The following is a 22803-nucleotide window of genomic DNA, read 5'->3' on the forward strand; positions in this document are numbered from 1 at the left end:
TTGCCCATCATTAAAAATTTCACATAAATTATAACAACAATCTTTTTATTGTAGTTTTATATAATAAAATTTAAATTTTTAACAATTTTAAAATTAACAAACAAAATATATTAATATTGCACATCACACCGTAGTCATACCTAAACAACTTAAAACAAATACCTAAAATAGGTACAAATATAAAAATAAAATAAAAAACATGAGATTTAAAATAAAAATTAAATCACTAATGATAGCTTTTATAATAATTTAAATTCATAAAAATAAACTTTATATGTATGTAGCTCTCAACTTAAGAGCATATATTTTCTTTTTTATAATTAATTCATATTGTTGATAAAAAAATATTGATTATATTTGTCAAAATAAATTATTATAAAATAAATATATTGACTAGATTTATCACACAAAAATTCTTAAAATAATTAAAATTCAATATAAAAATAATAACAAAATCACATCTGCGCATTCATGATTAAAAATCAAAATCCTTACTCTTGAGCTTACAAAGCTCGCACACTTGTGCATCAATCACTTGCACTATATCTTAGGAGTATCAATTGGCTTTATTGATATATAAATTGAATAATAATATCACGGTATGGATACAAATTAAGAGAGACAAATTATAATGGAATCAAATGGCACTAACTATTTGCATATTTGAATGTCACAAGTTAAAGCTCATCTAATGTTTTCAATATAGGAAGATATACACCATGGTTTCAAAACATGGCACAGTAGCAGGGCATGAAGCTGGCAGATGCAATTATTTATCAACAAATACTCTTAATTTCTTTCCTTCAAATAGGAAGAATCAACATGGAGAGGATAAAGGTCTACCGCTGATGAAGATGAAGCAGTCCATGGCCCATCACTAAATAGACTCTGACTTTGTGTTTCTGACGTATTGCTTATCTTATTTTCTTCTATCTGATAGTAATACTTCCTCATTACTTCCAACTTCTTTTCATCCATTACTTCACTTGAATCTGAAACAAATTCTGGAACCGCATTCCTTCCTTCAAGGAAACTCACCACCGACGACATGGACGGCCTAAGGTTTGAAGTCACATTCGTGCATAGGAGAGCCACATTGATTACCGCCATAGCTTCCTTTTTGTTGAAATCTGAACCTAATCTTCTATCAACTAGCTCCATTAGGTCACCCCTCTCTTTCAACAAATGTGCCTGTTGAAAGGGGAAATAAAATAAAGAATAGTTTGACTTGAAACCCAGTCATTCACACCAAATTGATGCCACTAGTATGTCAATTAGATGTTCATGATATAAAGATTTTAGAAATTGATAGTAATCATGAAAGGTTTTGTACAACTACTCTTCTAGAAATATTAAAAGTACATCCTTTTTTTATCCCTTCATTGTCCTTCTATGAAATGTATTCTTTACGAAGAAATTTTCAAAATATTTTCAAAATTAGCATTCTGTTAATTAATATTTTGGCTAAGTTGCTGTGTCTTCTTGTAGGTCTGAACAAGAAAAGGGATAAATGATTTTATTCTCTTTTAGAATTGAACTATTAGATGAAAAATGAACAATATATATGACACGGAACAAAGTGTAAGTAGATAGTACAGTGGATATAATCAAATTTACATGACCAAAGGAGAACATCATAAGAGTTACCCAATCAAGAAGATAGAATGCTTCCTCCTTTGTCCGATGAAGGGTGTTGTTCCTTCCACTAACGACTTCCAAGGCAACAATTCCAAAACTATAAACATCTGCTTTGTCCGTCAAATAACCATGCATTGCATATTCAGGAGCCATGTATCCACTACATAATTGGAAAGTTTCATTGAAATGACTTGATATCAGACTTTTAGTTAATAAAAATATACAGTTTGAATTGAATTCGATAACTTTTGCAGTACATTTTAATAAACTAGGAGAGGCAAGAATTATAGTAACTCACTAGGTCCCGGCAATTCTAGTACTAATGTGAGTATTGTCCTCCTCATCAAGCTTGGCCAAACCAAAATCAGATATCTTTGGGTCAAGATTGGTATCAAGCAATACATTAGTGGCCTTGATGTCCCTGTGAACAACCTTCAGTCTTGATTCTTCATGGAGGTATGCCAAACCTCTAGCAATACCAACACAAATCTTCTGCCTTGTTGGCCAATCTAATTTAATTTGGTGTTTCTCTGGACCTTTATTTGTACATGTAATGAAAATCAGAAAATGATACCACATAGTCATGTGCTAAGTTAAGATTGTAGACTATCACATAAATAGAAACCTGAATTAGACCATATAGGAAAAATTACCAAATAAAGCACGAGCTAAACTATTGTTTTCCAAGTATTCATATACCAGCAACAACTGATCTCCCTCCACACAGCAGCCATGGAGTTTAACGAGATAAGGGTGTTGCAAAGCAGAAATCATGCCTATCTCATTTAAAAACTCACGATTCCCTTGCTTTGATTTAGAAGAAAGTTGCTTTACTGCTATCAATGTCCCATTGGGTAAATATCCCTGCATTTTCAGAAGTGCTATTTAGTTAGAAGTTTAAAAAGAATTTTCTGAAAAATACATGTATAAATATACAATAAAAGCATGACACTCAAGAGGATTTGGAATGCAAGATACCTTGTAAACAGGACCAAATCCTCCTTCTCCAATCTTATTGGAAATATCAAAGTTATTTGTAGCTGCTTTGATTTGTCGTAAGGTAAATATACCCGTTTGAACGTCTAAACTCTTCAAGTCTGTTAATTGAAGTAAAAGAACGATCAAAGATCTCTTACACTAAGAAAATTACAGACCGACACTCTGCATAGACAATCCATTTTTTGTAAGCATGCAACTTTCTTTTACCAAAACAAAACCAGTCTCACATTCAATAACACGATATACTACTAAAAGTACATATTCAAACTTTACTGGGTTACACAACATGCGCAGTTTTTTTTATCGCATGAATTATTCATGTGTTAGCAAAAAGTTTGATAATAAATTAATAGTGGCAAGAAAAGAAATTCATTTGTAATCACCTTTTGCTAATGAGTTTTTCTTTCCAAAACATCCTTTCCACCAAAGTATACCAAATACTAGAATGATAACAATTGTTGCTGCAACCACAATTCCAACCACAGCTCCTGCAGATATGCTTCCAGGTGGAGAGTCTGCTTGATTATTTTACGAGGCATTTTAAATATTAGATCATACATAACATGGAGATCATAGTATAAGATTAGGAATGTAGAAAGTATAACCCACCAGATTCCACTGATATGGCAGATATAAGAGGACCAAATACTGATCTATTTGGGAGAGACTGTGTCCCTTTTCCAGCCCAATACAAACGAATCTCCAAGGTATTACTTGTAACAACAACATCTTTGAACGGTTTTATGACTTTCTTACCAACTCCTCCTGCTTCTTTGGCAATATTGAAGTCCTTTTGCACCGGCTTTCCCTGTAACATTCAATCACAACCTTAATATTTCATGATGATTACAACCTACAAGAATTCTAATCGCTGATTTGTATTAGAAATATTGTACAATTTGATTTTATAAATAATGCCAAACAAGGGAACTTTTGATCAGAAAAATATTCAATCTTTATTGACATATTCTACATTTTTTAATCGTCAGTATCCCTTTATAGGAACAGTGATCACTCGACTAATGACCTTAATTTTTATTTTATTTTTATGAAACACCAAGTGACTGATGAAATAAAATTGTTAAACCATGTACCTGAAGGTAGATATCAAATACACGTCTTCCAAGACTACCATAAGTTTGGTCATCTCTGAACATTATTTCAGCAAAATGTAGATTTACTGTGTAGCTTCCATTTGCCAGGCAAAACCCATAATAAGTCAAAGAAATAGCAGAACCACGAGCATTCATGTACAAATCAGCATCTGCCATAGTAAGTGTAGTGACATTTTGCGGGGAATAAGTTTCTCCGAGTTGGTCACTATCAATGAATATACCAGTGGTGCTAAATGCCCAATTTCCTGTTGGACTGACATGGAATTTAGCTGGTCCAGGTGAATCTGAATCGCCATTATAACTTGTTCTGTTAACTGTTTCTTGCTGTCCACCACAGTTTATATAAAGGGAGTAGGAGGCTGGATTGAGCAGATCATGTGAGTGACTTTGGAAATATTAAGGAAACAGAAAAATAACAAAAAATATATTCCTTGAAATTTTATATTTATACTAATTCTCTCTCTCTCTAACTATCACGTTTCTGTTATGGTAGGTTATATAACTCTAGCTAGTCAAACAAACTCACGGTTTATTTCTGCTGATATTTTTTCTACACACAGCCTGATTGTAGTGTTTCCAAAGTAAATTTAGGCAAAAAGAAGACAACACATTTGTCATTTTCAACCAACAAAATTTCTGTTTGAGCTGAAAAGTCTACACAATGTCATGCTTGAATTATTGTAAAGTAAATTTAGGGAACCTAAGCACTAAAAGAAAACCCTTTCCACTTATGCCTCTAATAAGAAACATTTTTGTGGAATCAAGATCAGTAAATGGTCTGCGGATAAATCGAGTGGAGAGTTTTCCTAACCTAAATCATTTGATAAAGTACCAATAGAAAGACAAGATATAACTCCTATCAAAGCATGTCGTTTCTTCTTGGGCTGATATTTTAAATCATTGATCTTCTATGCATGTTTAGAATATTAGAACATGCTTTGGTAAGAAGCATGGCTGTCTTTGGTCCTCTGCTCTTGTACCTCTAAGTTTAAAAAAAATGCAAAAATATATAAATTTTAGCTGTCTATATGAAAGTGACCATGAAGAAACTCACGTTTGGTGCATTCGCTCAAACACGAAACTGTTCCTCTGAGAGAATGATGTAAGGAATAGAACATGTTAGCATGATTAGTATAATAAGATAAGATTAAAAAATAATAAGAGAGAAATGGAAATATATATATTTGTAAGACCAAACTTACATGTTCTTGTTTGCCCATGAGGTAGAAAACGAGTTTCTGTGACATATTAGAAAAAGTGGTGTCTCAGAAAGGTTGTTAAGTTTGCAAACAAATGCACACAAATGCAGGGATTCTTACACTTTATCATTTTGACATATCTGATTCCCTTGGCTGATGCTGAAGTTATTGTATGAAAGATCTCTACATACAGGTCATAAAATTTGATTCAGAATATGAATAATACAACAATCAGAGACTTAACGATAGACTCTTTTCCTACCAAGATTATACAACTAGGGTTCCTAAACATAGAAAGAGAATAACTATAGAAATCTCTAAGAATTTTTTTTTAAAAAAATCTTCTACAATGCTTATATAAGCCAATGCATACACATAGTAAGACAACTACTGCACTATACTACAGAATAGTGTTGCTTAGTAACTTTTGCAGAAAATATTCAGAATAGTACTGTTAATATTTTTGTGTTGTACATATATTATTTCCTTGTATAGTTCTTCCTATTTTTTTGTTAGAATCATGTAATTAAATTTAAGATCCCTGTATAAATTTAGGATTCTATCTCTATCTTTATTTAAGAAAGAGAAATACATGCACAAATCAAAACAATTGAGAATTATTCTTCTATAGTGTCTTTCAACTTGGTATCAAAATAGATCTTTGTAGCTCGCGCCTCTGTTTCATCATGACTGACAGTTCCTCAGTCAACAATGAAGAGGAGATTCATATTTCCAAAAACACTGCCTTCAAAGCAAGAGCAGAAGGGTGTTTATGGTGATTCTCATTCAATACAACTCATCTCTTTTCGACTCAATGAGTCGAACTACTTTCAGTTGTCTCAACCTGAGAAACTTGTTGGAAATTCCATGGGTCAACCCTAAATTATAATATATTTGCAACATAAATAAAGTACATTGTTTATTCAATCCAAGGAATCATACAAGTAGTATTAAAAAATAACTTACACGTAGATGTTCGTTTTCCAAGGAGGTATCGGTCCAGTGAGAAGGTTTCCAGTTAAAAATCTGCCCAAAAAAGAATGTCAAGATATTAGTATGCAAATCTTAATATTTCTTGAGGGAAATAAGCTAGTCATCTTTAATCACACCCATTCATCTCTTCTTTTATTAGAAGGATTGAATTGATTTATACAACTGTCTCGAGGGACCCTTCTATATATAAAAGTGTTTCAATTCTTAGACACCGACTAAGACCAATGAAATAACAAAAAATCCTAAACATATCACTTTGACACTCGTTATCACACTTTGTATATTGTCACTTCCTTTTCAGATAGAAATGGCATGTGATCCTTTTGACACAAAAGTTGCTTCAGAAAGGTGCAAATACATTTCCTGAACTGTAGAAATAAAATCAATGGCGGATATTTTTGCAGCTTTAAAACATACCAAAAATACAATGAGCAGAAATATTCCTGCAACTTCAAGTATTGCAACCATATAACTAACTAAATTTCAACATGACTCATCCTTTTAGTATAACATTGAAAACTTGGTTTGAATCTAAGTAGGATTATTCAGCTATCCTACTTCGAACTGAAAGTTGAAACTAGAATTATAGGCGTAAAGTAGCCAACAGAAATGTGATTAAAAATATACGCAAAAAGAAACTATGATGAATTTCTTACATGTAGTTCATAACGTTGTTTATGTCAGCGTAGGTACTTGGAACTGTTCCACTGAATTTGTTAAAGCTGAAATCTCTGAAAGTGATGTCATATTGAGAATGAGTTAAAAAACTACAGAGAAAATTTGTCATAAAAGACATTCAAGCAATATAATAAGCTGGAGAGCTATAAAAATGTCATATCTATCCAAACATTAATTACAAATACAAAGATACCAAGGTTACATAATACGCTAAACTTACAAAAGAAACTTTAATAGTTAGCTATAATGAAATAAAATGTAGCAATTACAAGATTTTTAATGATGTCATAGTCCTAAGGTATTCAGGTAGAGTTCCATTGATGTTGCAATTCCTTAGAATCCTGTGAAACAATAAGATAGACAACGATATGTTATAAGTGTCAATTTTTCTTTTTCTGTTTTTTTTTTCTATTTCTGAAAGAGACAGAATAATCAACTCACAGTTTGCTTAACGATGTCATATTATTAAGTTGTGGCAAAGGTGCATATTCAGATCCATTTAAATCACTAATTCTCCTGAATATCACAGTTGAACCGAAGCTAAGTAAACATAATTAAAATGAAAATTAAACTCCATCCCATGCTTTATCAGTATATAAAATATCATACATACAAATCAGTTAAGTTTCTCAAAAGTGAAATTTTGGAAGGAATTGGTCCACTTAATCCACTCCCTTGAATGATTCTGTCAAAAGTAAAGTAACCATGAATAATTTTCTTTTTTGAAGTCAAGCAATACAAAAGCAATTATATAGGAAAATTAAAGATAAAAAAGTAGAGTGCATACAGCGTATTGATATTAGTCCAGTTCTGAATAAAATCGGGTATCTTTCCCGAGAATTGGTTGTCCGAAATTTGGCTGCATTGATAAAGGGCATGAAAATATGAATCATCATAAAAATCATTTTTTTAATTTAGCCACCAGTCATCACTAAATGTCACCATAAAAATTTCAAGCTTACAAATCTTGCAATGTAGTGAGCTTGGCCAATGTCGCAGGTAGCTCTCCAGAAAAATTGTTAGAGGAAAATCGCCTATATATAATTAAAAAACAAAACAGGAAATTATGATTCTAAGCCATGAAAATCAAAGTAGACTTTAAACACTAGGTTTTCATATTTGGAGGAGGACGTCAATTAAGGAAAATAATAAAGTACTTACAGTGTTCGAATCTGGGGTAGATTCCCAAGCTCAGAAGTAATATTTCCAGACATTTGATTGGCCGTTAACTCCCTATCCATTTCAGGTTAAAGTTAAGTTTGACTAAAACTCTTTCGATTGAACACAAACATGTTTATGTACTTATGAAATAGACTTTTTTAGCCAAGTGGGATAATGAGAAACTCACAACTGAATCAGTGTTGATATATTTGCAATCTCTTTCGGTATTGAACCCGTTAATCGATTTCCAAGGAGATTACTATGATGATTACGAAACATGTTGTCATTAGGTTATTTTTTTAATGTAATTACTACAAGTTTACAAGAAAATGAATGCAAAGAGTGGGAAAAAAGAATAAATAGGTAAAGTTTTAGAAGATTCATATAGAACAATCCATGATTAAAAACCAGAAAAGAAAAATAAGAGTCAAATCATACATGTTTAGAAGATTTGTCATGGAGCCCCATTCTTTAGGAATTGTACCGTTCAAGTAATTGCGAGAGAGGTCACTGTAATAGAGGGAGCGGGAGTGGGAGAGAAAGAGTTTGTCACGCAATAGATATATGTGGTTGAAGATCTAAAACAAGTTCAATAATATGGTTAATTGGATGTGGAAAAGTGTGAGAAACACGTACATAATTTGAAGGTATTGCAACCTGTTCAGTTCCCGTGGAAGAGTGCCTTGAAGATTTTGCCCTTTCAAACTTCTGTATGTACATTTTTCCATAAAAAAGTTATTAAGAAAAATTAATTTTATGTTTCTTAGTTCATAGATTTACAAGAAAAAATTGCAACAAGTTCTTCTGCAACAAAGTTTTAAAGCTGACTTTACTATATGTCAAACATTTTTAACAAAAACGCATATGTTTGATAATATTGATTTTACTTTAAAATCTTAACTTTATTACATGGTATAGCAATTGTATAGATGTATAATGATGAGAACATTAATTTAATGGTAGGGTATAAGCATATCAATTAAGTTTGCTACATGGAATTAACCGATCTAACTCGTGTGTATATACATACTGTATAGAATATCAACGCCTGCCGCTATATCAATGTAAATACTAGATTGCTACTGTAAATGAAAAAATACTCAAATCGACTTAACTAGATTTAGAAGTGGTGATAGAAAAGGGTCATTTCCACGAAAATGAGACTTACATTATAGTAACATGACAGAAGTTGTCCCCGGGAACAGAGCAGTTACAGGTTACATTGTTTTCTAAGATTTTGGGTATGGGAGGCGTAAACCAGTTAGGTTTGTTGCTGCATGGATCTATGTCGAAGTTCCAATCCTTCTTACCAAGTGATATAGCTATATCTTCAAGAGCTTTCTCTAAATATACAAATTCAGAAGCTATCAGCTAAGTACTTAAAAATGTCTAATCAACAGACACATGTTATTAAATATATATACAGAATTTCTATATGAGCAGGAAAGTACATGATATTTAAACTAACATGAATTCTTAGATAAATATACTAGAAAAGAAAGATCAGATTGAAGAAATTTCTTTATGATTTGGGAGATATGGTAGAAATACATATCATACTTTCGTCCGGGTGAATAGTAGTAGCTCCAAAAGCAGTTAGAGATATGAGCCATATGGCAATGAGTGAAAGGAAGAAAAATTGAGGGGAAGTGTTCATGTTAATATTAACAAGGAAAAGAGAAGTTGAAATAAATCAATAATTTAGAGGTAGAGAGTCTGAACATATATATAGTGTGTATTTGGACTTTGAAAATGCATATTTATAAGGGTGGTGTAAATTTTTTATGTTATTGTCTAGTTCTACAGAGATTGGCGGCTAAACCCGCACATTAATATTAAGTGTTAAGAAAAGGACAATTGTGTGTTCAACCTGCATCCGAGCATTACAAATATCTGTGCAACTTTTTGTTATTGATAAGTACTTACATGACACTGTGGTGTCAATTTATTCTTTAAAATTATTGATATGGCAAATGCAAAAGCCATCAATCATATTAGTCCTTTCGAAACGGTCAATCTAATCCCTAAAACTGTTTAGGAATAACTAGTTTGATCGAGATTTTTTTTAATTTAAGCATCATTTTAAAATTTTATTATATTCAGACAAAAAAATGAGATCATCAACAATTTTATAAAGTAAACTGATGAATCAGGCACAAACAAAACAAACTAATGACAATTATTTTAAGGTCAAAGATGTTTAATAACCATTGATGATTGCCACAGTGATGAGTCATGAGACATATATTTAAAGATTGAGGATGGAAATGGCCCAGAAAAAGCATATTATAATATGCATGTGTTATTGAATTGAAAGTGTCAAAATCAAACGTCATTATTTTAAAAAAAACAAACGTCATTTAGACTATTATACATGTGATTTTGAATTGAAAGTGTCAAAAATTAAACTAATTATTTAAAATATTACTTGGTTTGAATTAATGCTTTCTTATACTGTGAGAATTCTTCTGTAGATCAAAACCACCTATTGACTCATTTTCCATATTCAACTCCGTTCTTCGCTGCAACCAACACCAACTAAGAGCTGCAATCTATAGGGAACCAAAACTCCGCTGCGAGGACACCACCACTGTCAAGCTCCGCCGTGAAGCTGCAAGCACCTTAAAGTTGGTATAAACACTAAGTGCCAAACCTCCTAAAACAGTGAGAAACCTCAATATTAGAGCATAGGAAGCTGGGACAATAAACGGAAATTGATACAAAATGTTCCCAAGACCATCCACTAGTGTCTTGAAGTTAAGCTCACTCACAATATAATCAAATGCATCATCGAAAAGTTTCTAAGAGCTGGTACAATTGAAGAAACATTGAGATCAAGTGAAAGGAAATCAAGAGCATAGTAATCACGAGCCATCGCTTTGTAATATTGATTAACCAAGTGAACAACATGACCAATTATAGAAGATCTTGTCTTCTGATGTCTCATTCATATTCTGAAGTCGGGAAAAGAGAGTTTTCCATCAGATGTTGCTGAAAGATTCCCAGGATGTGGACATGCATGGAAATATCCATAGTCAAGTAGTTGTCTCAGATTGCATTATATGCAGTGTTCATGAGATCCAAGACTTTCAATCCTTGTCTCTCAATAGCTTCTTGCTCATTAAGTTTGACTCCTTCAATCCAATCCACTACGAGTACTTTAACACTTGTATAATTTCGGGAAATATCAAGAACAACGAACACAAATATCTTGTCTATCGACATACAATTTCTTGAATCTCCTTGCATTTTTTCCCTCATGAAGTAACTTACTAGTATCATCAGAGGAGTAACAAGTAACACCACCAAACACAACTAATACATAGTCAACATCAATCATCCCATCATGTCATAATCCTCATCCTCCTAAGATGACATTGAATGCCTAACAATTGTTATGTGTGCATTGTTCTAGGTGTTATAGTCAATAATAATTGTTCTATTTTCCATGGTAGTGATTTGATAACCGTAATCCAACCATGGCATCACCTTGGCTTCTGGTGGAATGTTCTGGTGAAGCCAAAAGTAAGCCTCAAGATAATCATCAAAGATGACCCTCTGGTCGTGGGAACCCCGAGAAGTAACACCATATCATTTTTCTTTAAGAAAGGCTATGAGTTATCAATTACACTCTTAGAAGAACCTTTTGAAACACCAGATCCTTTACCGGAACCACTTTGTAAGGTTTGGTTTCTTGCTCGCACAGCCAGAGTAAAAATTCTTCACCATGGCAGAAACCGCAATATCACTAATGAGGCATACTGCAGGTGTAGCAGCAAGAATTAAGCAAGCCATAACACAGACAAAGTACATGCTTGTAAGACCATAAATAACTATGAAATTGTGGCATCCTTGAAGCAAAAATAGAGCCCGGCATGGAAAAGGAACAGTAATATATGGATTATTCGCAACATTACCAATAACACCAAATCAAAGTTGCCACAAAGATTCTTACCGCAGAATTCCAAATCTGAGTCAAACCAGCTCCAAAACTGGGAGAAACCGTGTTCGATTAGGGAAAGAGTAGTACGGAAATTGAAATAAGGATTGAATTCGTGGATCATGGATTCTTAACGGAGAACACCGAAGAGACGAGTGATGAAAGCAAGGATGTAGAATAAACCTAGCGTTGTTACACATATTAGAAGCTCTTGTTGTTATGTTTTGAGTTCTAGGGCTTTCGGAAGGGAAATTGAGGAGATTTTGTGCCATTGGTGGCGATGATGTTGGTGTTGAAGTGGTGACTGCCATTGTTGTAGGTGAGAAATGGGGATTTTCTCAGAGAAATGTCTGAGAAAATGATGAGAATGTAAGTGAGTGTTAATGGTTTGACAAAGCTGGAAATGGAAATGAGAAGGGAACTGTTGCAGCTAGGCAAGAAAATGCACATAAGATATTCAAGAGGAAAGAATGATTAAAAGAAAGAAAGTTCAAGCTAATACATGATTGGAATAAGATAGAGCGGAATGATATTTTATTATTTTGTTCATTTAAAATTTTATTATTTTATTTCATTTCATAAGTTACCATGGTATTTCTTCCCTTCCAATTTATGTGGAATTAGGGCTGGAAATGAGTCGGGTCGAGTCGAACTCGTCGTCAGCTCGACTCGACTCGATAAGAATTGGTTTAGTTCGAAACTCGACTCGAGTTCGACACGAACTTTTTTTTAAGCTCGAACTTGACTCGTTTTAAGTTCTTGAACAACTCGGTTCAACTCGTTAGATTCAGTTCGTTAGGTTCAGTCTGTTTACTTCACGGACTAAAAAGTCATTTTTTAAAGTTTAAATTTTTTTATTATATTTGACATTTTAAATTATTCTTTTTAAAGGGAAAATATTAAAACAAAATAAAGCTTTCAAGAGATAAATTTAAAAGTCTAATTCAAAAACTATTCTTTTTTAGTTTAAGTTTGTCTCAAAAACTATTACAAATATAATAAAATAGTACAGTAAAAACTATTAGAAATTGATACATTCCCATCACAAAATGATTATTCAACTTCAATCTTCATTACACCAACTGTCAACTGATTATTCAACTTCAATCTTCATTACATCAACTGTCAACTGATTTACTGTCATAGCTAGTAAGGAAAGGATAACCTGCAAGATGGAATAGGATAATTTTTAAGCCAATTAAATTCATATATCAGAATACCAACACAACATGATTATGGTATGCTATGCTAAATCAATTACTTCTATAAATAAATTCATTTTAAATATATCACAAATAGCATTACCTTTAAAATATATCACAAATATCAGTACTTCATATATCACAAATAGCAGTACCTTAAATCAATTCTTTTTAAATTCATGAAATTTCTAGATTTATGTTACCACATTTGTATGGTTTGAACACCATATTAAAGCTCACAAATTAATATACCTTAAATCAATTCTTTCTAGATTAATGTAATTTTTGTTTGCACTTGCTCCACCTATTAATAAAAAGAAGAATTTAGTTTTAAAAATTATCAATGCTATTTTTAAAAGTTTATACTATACTTAATAATCAAAAGAGAGCATATTACCTTAGGTTTGTTCCTAATTCCATGCAATATTCAAAGTCAATCACCACCATAAATTAAAGCTTCGACAGTAGATGAACTTAAAGAAGCTCGAAATGAATCGGTAACTCTCCCTCCGACGTTAAAGGTTGACTCCAAAGTCACAGTAGATATTGGAATGGCAAGAACATCTGCTGCCATATGGGACAACACTCTATATTTTCCACAATTCAATTTCCATCATTTCAAGGCACAAAATGACATATGGTCGTTATCTTTAGGTTTGTAAGTTGGCTCATTCAAATACTCTTCAATTTCAGATTTTACAGCAGGAATTGCTTGTTGTTCTTCGACATAATTCATTAACAATGACCACCCTGAGGATTTTTGTGACTCCAAAATAAGCCCATTTTGATCAACACCACTTCTAATAGATCCTTCTTCACTATGCTCACTAATTATATCAGCATACTCTTTGTACATATCATCAAGCGCGATACGCACATTTTCTATATTTTTTCTAGCTTCAACTTCCGGATAAATTAAGGGAAAACACATGTTAACACCCATCATTTTGATCCTAGGGTCCAAAACAGAAGCAAGCGACATAACAAGATTACATTGGCTCCAATATTTGTCAAATTTTCCCTTCATCGCTTTTGCCATTTCTTTCATAAAATCAAATTCATCTTGGATGGCTTGATCTAAAACTAGTTTGATTCGAAATACCTCAGCAAGATATAAATTAGCAGTTGGATATTCACTACCTGAAATAATATTTGTAACAACATTAAATACCTCTAGCAACTTGGAAACTTTTTCAACCTTTTCCCAATCATCATCATCTGGAAGAGTTGTATAGCTTGGTTCTCGATCTTGAAAACGAGGGAAGACTTCTTTGAACTGCATTGCAACTGACAACATTTGATAGGTGGAGTTTCAACGAGTAGGGCAATCAAGAATTAATTTTTTACCACCAAGCTTTAGTTGTTGAACTATTTGTGAGAATGTTTGCAACCTTGCTTCAGACTGATTGATGAACTTCACACTTTCACGCACGTCTTCAACTATTTTTGCTATTTTCCCAATATCATCTTGAACAAGCAAATTTAGTATATGCGCATAACAACGCACATGAAATAACTTTCCATCTAACACTAATTTCCGGTGCCTTAAAATCAGAACTTTTAACTCTTTCAAACATCTATCGTTGTAATGTGCATTATCCACTAACACACTAAATATTTTATTTTCAATACCCCAATCTTTAAGACATTTGAAGATAGCATCAGCAATATCAACACCACGCCGAGGAGGAGGAACATGAACAAAACTAAGAATGTGTTTCTGCAAAACCCAGTCAGCATCAATGAAATGGCCAGTTAACACCATGTATTATATCTTCTGATTTTGTGACTTCCATAAATCAGTGGTCAAACAAATCTTATTTAGTGTCCTTAAAGTAGACTTCAACTTTTTTCTTTCAGCTTCATAAACAGCAATACATTTTCTTCATTCACAACTTCATTTGCCGGTGTTGATTCATTTGTTAGTGGTTCTTCATTAGTATTTGCATTTAAATCAATGATAGGATTCAATACATTTAAACACTCTTCTCCATCTTTTGGTGGTGATTGTGAATCTCCCAATGATTCAAGTGAGGTACTGTATGACATATCTACAATAGAGAAATAAATAAAACCACAAGTTCCATTAAAAAAATCATTAAAATTTTTAAATAGAACATAATAAAAAAATTCTCATAACAAAGTTATATATTTAGTTCAAACCAAGAAAAATAGATTCAGAAAGAACATATACAAAACAAAGAAAATAAATAAAATCCTCATAACAGAGTTATAGTTCATTATATACAGTAAGAACATATTCAACATATTCAGAACACAGTAAAAAATGACAAAACTACTAAAACAATCAGATGATGAGAATAATAATATTTACCTCTATTGAAAAAAATTGTTGAATCTGGAAGAAAGAGTTAAAGTTTTTTTTCTTCAGAATAGAGAACAAAGACTGAAAATACCTAATATGAAGGATGAAGGAAGTTCTCTAAAACCTAAAATCTAAAAAGGAATACTAAAGGTTTTGCTTTTGAAAAATGCCATACTAATAAATGGGCATATTTAAAATCTTAAAAATAGTTAATAATAATAATAAAGTCAAAAATAATATAAAAGGATACAAATTAAATCATATAAATGGTACAATATTTAAAAAATGTTATTTTTAAAGTGGTAGTTTAAAAAACAAATTTAGAAGTAGTTTAAAATGGCACTTTAAAATTAAAAGTCACGGTGCATTATGTTTTTTTTTTGAGTTAGAAGTATTTTACTTTGTATAAAAAAAATGTCACAAGTATTTTTTAAAATATTTAATTTGATAAGTTAAAAGGTTAAAATCTATACATTATTTTTTTAAATGATACTATTGAGATATATGATTTAAAAATATTTTATATATATATATATATATATATATATATATATATATATATATATATATATATATATAACCGAGTCGACTCATGAACTAACGAGTCGAACTATACATAGCTCAAGTTCAGCTCATTTATTTTACGAACTTAGTTTTGAGCTCAAGTTCGACTCATTTGGTTCATGAACCAAGTCCAATGAATTAATTATCGAATCGAGTCTCGAACTATTTTTGAGTTGGTTTGGTTCATTTCCAGCCCTAGGTGGAATGAACATTATTCCTGTATAAAATTTCCAAACAATGAAATAGGACATTGATTCTGTTCCGCTATGTCCCGCTCCATTCAGTTCCGTTAATTTTATGATATCCAAAGAGCCTAAAAATATGGAGAAGGTGAGAAGAAAGTAAAATGATTTTTTAACAGCAATGTTATTCTTACACCCATTTTGTACACCAATACTTACACCGTATTTATATGGTGAACAGTATTTTTTCAATAAAAATATATATTTTATGATCAATACCATGAATAGTATCTTGTGAATAGTATTTGTGAACAGTAATTTTAAATTGGAAAATAAAATTGGTTAATAAAATATAAAAAATTAGTTAATAAAGTGATAAAATTGGTTAATAAACATACCACTATTTAAAATAATTTTTAGTGTAAAATAAAATTGGTTAATAAAATGTAAAAAATTGATTAATGAAATGATGAAAGTGGTTAATAAACATTCAGATATTAAAAATATCTTTTTATAATAAAACAAAGTTGGTTAATAAAATATAAAATATTGATTAATAAAAATATAAAATTGATTAATTATATTAATTTTAAAAATAATAATAATAATATTTATATTTTTATAAAAATAATATTTATTACTATAATATTTTAAATATATTTATTACTATAATATATCATTAAAATATAAAACTATGTAAATTAAAAACAAAGGCACGTGTAGGTGTACCAGGAAAGAAAATTTAATGATAAAAAATTAAAAATATATTATTTATGGTGTATGTGTAGGAGAGAGTGTAAAAATATAATTTCTGATTTTTTTAATTACTTGTTTTCATGTACCATTTAATACTATCATTGTATTGAGTTTCAATGGGGTGAATTTATTACCACACTTTTTAGATATAAGATTTGTGTTATGTTGGTAAGTGGAGACAAATTTTCACCAAGTCGATTGTGTAGGTTTAGTTAGGCAAACACATTTTTCAGTTTCATTTAACATGTAATTCATCATCTTCTTCCTCTTAATAAAAAAAATTCCCTAAAAAAAACCAAAACTTGGAAAATTTCTTAAATCACAATCAAACACCCTGAGTTAAATGAATTCCAAATGTAGTTATTTTTCAAAGGTAATAAATCAATGCTCTCGAGACAACCACTCAAGTGTGTTGGGTTTGGACTTTTTTTCCTATGTGGAGAAAGATTCAAATATGATTAGTTCATTTGTCTCACTTATTTCATTTGAGAGAATCAATTTATGATTGAGAGAGATAGAGAGAAAATAAGGATTCAAATGAGATAAAAGAGGAGAAAAATTCATTTTCGTTTTTCTACAACCAATCTCACTAAATCGACGATTCCAGATTCGTTAACCGTCGGATCGAGCTCAAATTTGGAGGACAGGTTCGTAACATATGTATCTAACTTTTGACCAAGTCTGAGGTGAGAGTAATCTGCTTCGCAATGAAGTTGTAGATTTGGGGAAAAATCATATTTTTTATTCTTATTTGTAAGCTAGTTTGCTTTGTGGTTTTCGGTTGTTAGCACTAGTTTGTGAATCACTTTAAAACTCTTGTACCCTTAATTGATTATTCTGGAACTATTTCTTTGGTATGGATGACTCGTGGTTTTTACTCTCATATTGAGGGATTTTTCACATTAAAAATAATGATGTTCATTTGTGTCTTTATTTGTTCAATTTATTGTCTTATATTTGTTGTTGATCCTCAAGGTTTCTACAAGTCTGAGGAATTTTATATTCGTTGTGTATTGGTCTGTCATTGTGTTTTGTTGATTCTAAGTGTTGGCGGCAATTTTGGTAAAACAAAGAGTGTTCACAAGATGTTATGTGTGATGTCTTAACATGAGATATCCTATGTACCTGTTGGAGTTCAAGAACATGTTCATGCAGGATTTTCAAAATGCCACATACAATGTCATGCCTTCTGATGTTGGATGTAGCTGCTGGAGCTTAAATGAAAGACACGTTCATGCAGGATTGTTTCAGATGACATACACAAGGTCATGGCATCTGATATGACTGTACCTGCTGGAAGCTATAAAAGGAATTATTGGATTATGCGGGATTTTTCCAGGATGTCAGACCCGATGTCATGACATCCTGTACACAGAACATTCAGTATGAATGTCTGGTGTTTTGTGATTGCACAATTAATGGCAATCTTTGGATGATTGAAGATATGATTAGCTGGCGCATTCAATCATGGATTACAACCAGATTTACTTATTTTCCAAGGAGATCTAACCAGCTGTTATAAAAAGATTTGATTGGAAAATAGATTTAGGGTTTTCAAGATGTCCAAGCCCAGCTGGATGCTTCTATAAAAAGGGACTTAGAAAACCTGTTTGAACACACAACCAATACTGAGTGAAATATAGAGAGAGAGCTAGGGTTTGTGTCTGTTTAGTCGTGAGACTTGTAGGTCATTCAAGTCATCCATTGATGATTGAATTGGACTGATTTGTGGTTGTAATTTGTCACTCTAAAGCTGTTAAGCAAAAGTGTGTGTCTACTTGATCAAAGCAGTGAAGCAAGATCAAGTGTGTGTCTTCTTGATCAAAGTTGTTAAGCAAGATCAAGAGTGTGTCTTCTTGATTGAAACTGTGAAGTAAAATCAAGAGTGTGTAATTGAAAAGTATTTTCTTTTCTCAAGGGATTGTTGTTTAAGATCACGGGTGTGATTGTAGGAAAGTGAGTGGGTTCTCATATCTAAGAGTGCTTAGGTAGAAATTGCACGGGTAGAGATTAGGTGAGAAAGACTGTAACTTGTTGAAGTGTACGGAGAGTCTTTGAACTAATTCTATTTTAGTGAATTTCCTTCCTGGCTTGGTAGCCCCCCGATGTAGGTGAGTTGGACCGAACTGGGTTAACAATTGCTTGTGTCTCTTACATTACTATTATCTATCTTTATCCTGTTTGCATTACTCATATATTAGTGTCGTGACATTACCTTCGACATCTCATATCTGATACCAGAAATTCAATTGGTATCAGAGCAGGCATCCTGCTCTAGTTCTGGGTGAGATCTAGGGACGATACTTTCTGGTACTATGGAGAGAGATGGAGGATCTGTTCACAAACCACCTATTTTGGATGGATCCAACTATGACTACTGGAAACCTCGAATGGTAGCCTTCCTAAAATCTCTGGATAATAAGGCTTGGAAGGCTGTGTTAACAGGCTGGGAACATCCAGTTGTTACCAAGAATGGAGAAGTTACTGCTGATAAGAAAGCTGAAGAACAATGGACCAAGGAGGAGGATGACTTAGCCCTTGGGAACTCTAAAGCATTGAATGCTATATTCAATGGTGTAAATAAGTATATCTTCAGATTGGTTAACAACTGTGAAGTGGCTAAAGATGCTTGGGACATTCTCAAAACCACTCATGAAGGCACCTCTAGAGTGAAGATGTCTAGACTGCAGTTGCTCACTACCAAGTTTGAAAATTTAAGGATGAAAGAAGATGAAAATATTCATGAATTTCATATGAATATCCTTGAAATTGCTAATTCCTCAGGAGCCCTGGGTGAGAAGATGTCAGATGAAAAATTAGTGAGGAAAATACTCAGGTCACTCCCTAAGAGATTTGCCATGAAAGTGACAACCATAGAAGAGTCTCAAGACATTTCCAATATGAGAGTTGATGAGCTAATTGGATCCCTTCAAACATTTGAGATGAGAATGTGTGATGGATCTGAAAAGAAAGCCAAAAGTATAACATTCAAGTCAAACATTGAGGAGGAAGAGGAGGAAGAGGAGGAAGGTGGTCTAGATATTGATGAAGATCTGGAAGATGATGTAGCAATGCTGGGAAGACAGTTCAACAAGCTAGTGAAAAAGATGGATGAAAGATCTAAGGCTAATGTCAAGAACATCGCATCTGACATCAATAAATCCAACAATATTGGAAGAAGAACAAGGTCAGATGAAAAGTCCAAAGAAGAAAAAGGAGTTCAGTGCCATGAATGTGATGGATATGGACACATTAGAACTGAATGTGGGACCTACCTCAAGAAACAGAAGAGGAGTCTTGCTGCCACTTGATCAGATGGAAGTGAAACAGAAGAATCTGCAAATCTTATGACTGCCTTGACTGGAAGATGGGATTCTGATGAAGACTCAAGTGATGGTGAAGTAACCTTTGAAGAGTCGGCCACTACCTACAGAAAGTTGTGTCTCAAAAGTGTAGAGTGGTGTAAACAGGTTGAAAGCTAGAAGAAGGAAATAACTCAACTTGAGAATGAGAAGGTAGAACACTTGGAAACCATCTCCAAATTAAAACAGAAGCAGTGGTTCTGAAGGCCAAGATAGATGAAAGTCAACAAGTTGAAAGCCAGAAGACAGTACAGCTGGAGAATGAGAAGGCAGACCATGTGGAAATCATCTCCAAGTTAAAAACTGAAGTTATGTTCTTGAATTCGAAACTAGAAGAGATGACAAAGTATGTAAGAATGTTAAACAATGGATCTAACTCCCTAGACAAGATTCTCCAAACTGGAAAAATAATAGGAGACAAATCTGGCATTGGGTATAATGAATCTAAGCCTGAGTGCAGTTACACTGGTTGCAAACCTCAAGCCAAACCTAAATACAGCCATAGTAAAAGCAAACATGTGATGTCACATCATATGTCACAACATCAGAAGAGAAGACAGCAGGAAGGGAAACACCAAAGATGGAGATGTCATTACTGTGGGAAATTTGGTCACCTGAAGCCCTTTTGCTATAAGCTGTATGGTTATCCTAGCCCTGTTCATCATCAGACTCACTATCAACCCAGACCCAAACAGCACAGACTTGTCAACAAGAAGCAATGGGTTCCTAAGACTAATGTTACAAGTCTAATAGCTCACATTCCCCTCAGAGTCTCAGCCAAAGAAGAGTGGTATTTTGATAGTGGATGTTCCAGACACATGACTGGAAACAAAGACCTGATAACTGGACTTCATCCTCATGCCATAAGCTATGTAACCTTTGGTGATGGAGCAAAGGGTGAAATCAAGGGGATAGGCAAGCTTGATTGTCCTGGAGTGCCTAACCTTGACAAGGTCCTACTGGTTAAAGGCTTGACTGCAAATCTAATAAGCATCGGTCAACTATGTGACCAAGGTCTAAATGTTAACTTCACTAAAACTGAATGTCTGATTACCAACAAAGAAAGTGAAGTAATCATGAAAGGAGTCAGAACCAAAGACAACTGTTACATGTGGAACTCTCAAATTAGTTACTCCTCAAAATGTACCTCAGTCAAGGAGAAAGGGATGAAGTTGATTATATCTGCTAGAGAAACTCCCAAATTGAAAGTCTGTGGGAAATGTCAGACAAGGATGTCACACCAGAAACTCATACTTAACATCACTTCCAAAGGGTTGAAACTCCTCCATATGAAGTTGATGGAACCCATGCGAGTGGAAAGCCTTGGTGGAAAGAAGTTTGCAGTGGTGGATGATTTCTCTAGATACATTTGGACCAAAAACAAATCTGATGTGGTTGAAATCTTCAAAGATTGTTGTCTGAAACCTCAAGGAGAAAAGCTCATGGTGGCTCAAACAGATGTGGATAATATTGGGTTTGGTAGGAGGTCAGATCAGATGGTAGAACATGTTGCTCTTCAAATGCAGTCTGAAGTTGGGAAGAGCTTTGTTGGACTTGGGCTACAAGTCAAGCAGATAGAAGAGTCAATTTTTCTATCTCAAAGCAAATGTGCCAAGAACAATGTTAAGAAGATTGGCATGAAGAGTGCAAGGACTCCTGCTCCTACACATTCGAAAGTATTCAAAGATGAAAATGGTGTTTATGCTATATATCAAGTTGAATACATAGCAGCTGGAAGTAGCTGTTCTCAACAGGGTTGGTTGAAACTAATGGTGATTGAACCCAATGTCACACAAGATGTCAGGACAGTATATTGTGACAACCTAAGTGCTACAACTATTTCCAAAAATCCTGTTCAGCACAGCAGGACAAAGCACATTGATATTTGTCATCACTTTATTAGAGAACTTGTGGAAGAGAAAATCATAGCACTGAAGCATGTTACTACTGAAATGCAATTAGCTGACATATTTAGAAAAGCTTTGAATGCTAATCAGTTTGAATGTTTAAGAGGGAAATTGGGGATTTGTATTCATGAGAATTTATAGCAATTAAAGTGGAAATTTGTTATACAGGGGAGAGTTGCTGTAGAAAAGGAGCTAGGGAAGGAGGCTGTAGAAGTGAAGGAGGTTATGGAATTAATCAAGTTTGCTGGTTTGATAAAAACAGTTAGTGCATTACCCCACTGTTTTGAAGGTTTAGTGGAGGAGTTTGTGGTGAATATCCCAGAGGATATTTCTGACAAGAATAACAAAGAATTCTGCAAGGTCTTTGTAAGAAGAAGGTGTGTAAGGTTCTCCTCAACTATGATGAATAAGTTCCTAGGGAGAGGAATAGAAGGAGTTGTTGAGTTAGAAGCCACAGACAATGAAGTTTGTATGACAATCACTGCTGGTCAAGTCAAAGAATGGCCAAGAAAGAAGCATGATACTGCTGAGAGAGTAATTGATTTGGAGGAAGAGAGTTCAGAAGAGGAAGATGACACCTTAGTTCATCACTTGAAACCAAGTGTTGCAAAGAAAATGAAAACCAGGAAAGGCAAGACTGTGGCTGAGATGTTGACAGCTAGAACTAGTAGGAAGGTTGTTGCTGTAGGTTTTTCTAAATCATGGAGTAAAGTAGAGGTTCAAAAGAGGAAAATCAGAGAAAGCTCTGATTCTGAAGATGATGTCGAAGACGATGTCCCGG

General features: G+C 33.2%; 1 protein-coding gene across 1 annotated transcript; it reads right to left on the reverse strand.

Annotated features, from left to right (window-relative positions):
* Nucleotides 1-547: 547 nt before the first annotated feature.
* LOC127086129 (probable leucine-rich repeat receptor-like serine/threonine-protein kinase At3g14840) lies at nucleotides 548-9984 on the reverse strand. The gene is made up of 24 exons (XM_051026842.1): nucleotides 9344-9984; nucleotides 8952-9126; nucleotides 8420-8491; nucleotides 8222-8293; nucleotides 7971-8042; nucleotides 7784-7855; nucleotides 7585-7656; nucleotides 7410-7481; nucleotides 7236-7307; nucleotides 7064-7138; nucleotides 6892-6963; nucleotides 6601-6675; nucleotides 5918-5977; nucleotides 5072-5134; nucleotides 4955-4990; nucleotides 4807-4841; nucleotides 3732-4111; nucleotides 3247-3445; nucleotides 3021-3152; nucleotides 2617-2735; nucleotides 2292-2502; nucleotides 1937-2174; nucleotides 1648-1798; nucleotides 548-1191 (listed from the first exon to the last, which is right to left on the reverse strand). Exons 1-24 carry the CDS (start codon nucleotides 9438-9440, stop codon nucleotides 790-792), a joined length of 3024 nt encoding a protein of 1007 aa, XP_050882799.1. The 5' UTR covers nucleotides 9441-9984; the 3' UTR covers nucleotides 548-789.
* Nucleotides 9985-22803: the final 12819 nt, after the last annotated feature.

The sequence above is a fragment of the Lathyrus oleraceus genome, chromosome 5 (assembly GCF_024323335.1).
Source record: "Lathyrus oleraceus cultivar Zhongwan6 chromosome 5, CAAS_Psat_ZW6_1.0, whole genome shotgun sequence".
NCBI classification, from domain to species: domain Eukaryota; kingdom Viridiplantae; phylum Streptophyta; class Magnoliopsida; order Fabales; family Fabaceae; genus Lathyrus; species Lathyrus oleraceus.

Bases quoted from the DNA above. Each gene is read 5' to 3' on its own strand.
- LOC127086129 (XM_051026842.1), bottom strand. From the start codon at position 9,440: ATGAACACTTCCCCTCAATTTTTCTTCCTTTCACTCATTGCCATATGG. The intron at 4,991-5,071 runs GTAAGAATCCCT...AATATGTCACAG, and splicing joins ATATGTCAAAATGATAAAGT to AAACTCGTTTTCTACCTCAT. The intron at 1,192-1,647 runs GTAACTCTTATG...CCCTTTCAACAG, and splicing joins CATTCTATCTTCTTGATTGG to GCACATTTGTTGAAAGAGAG.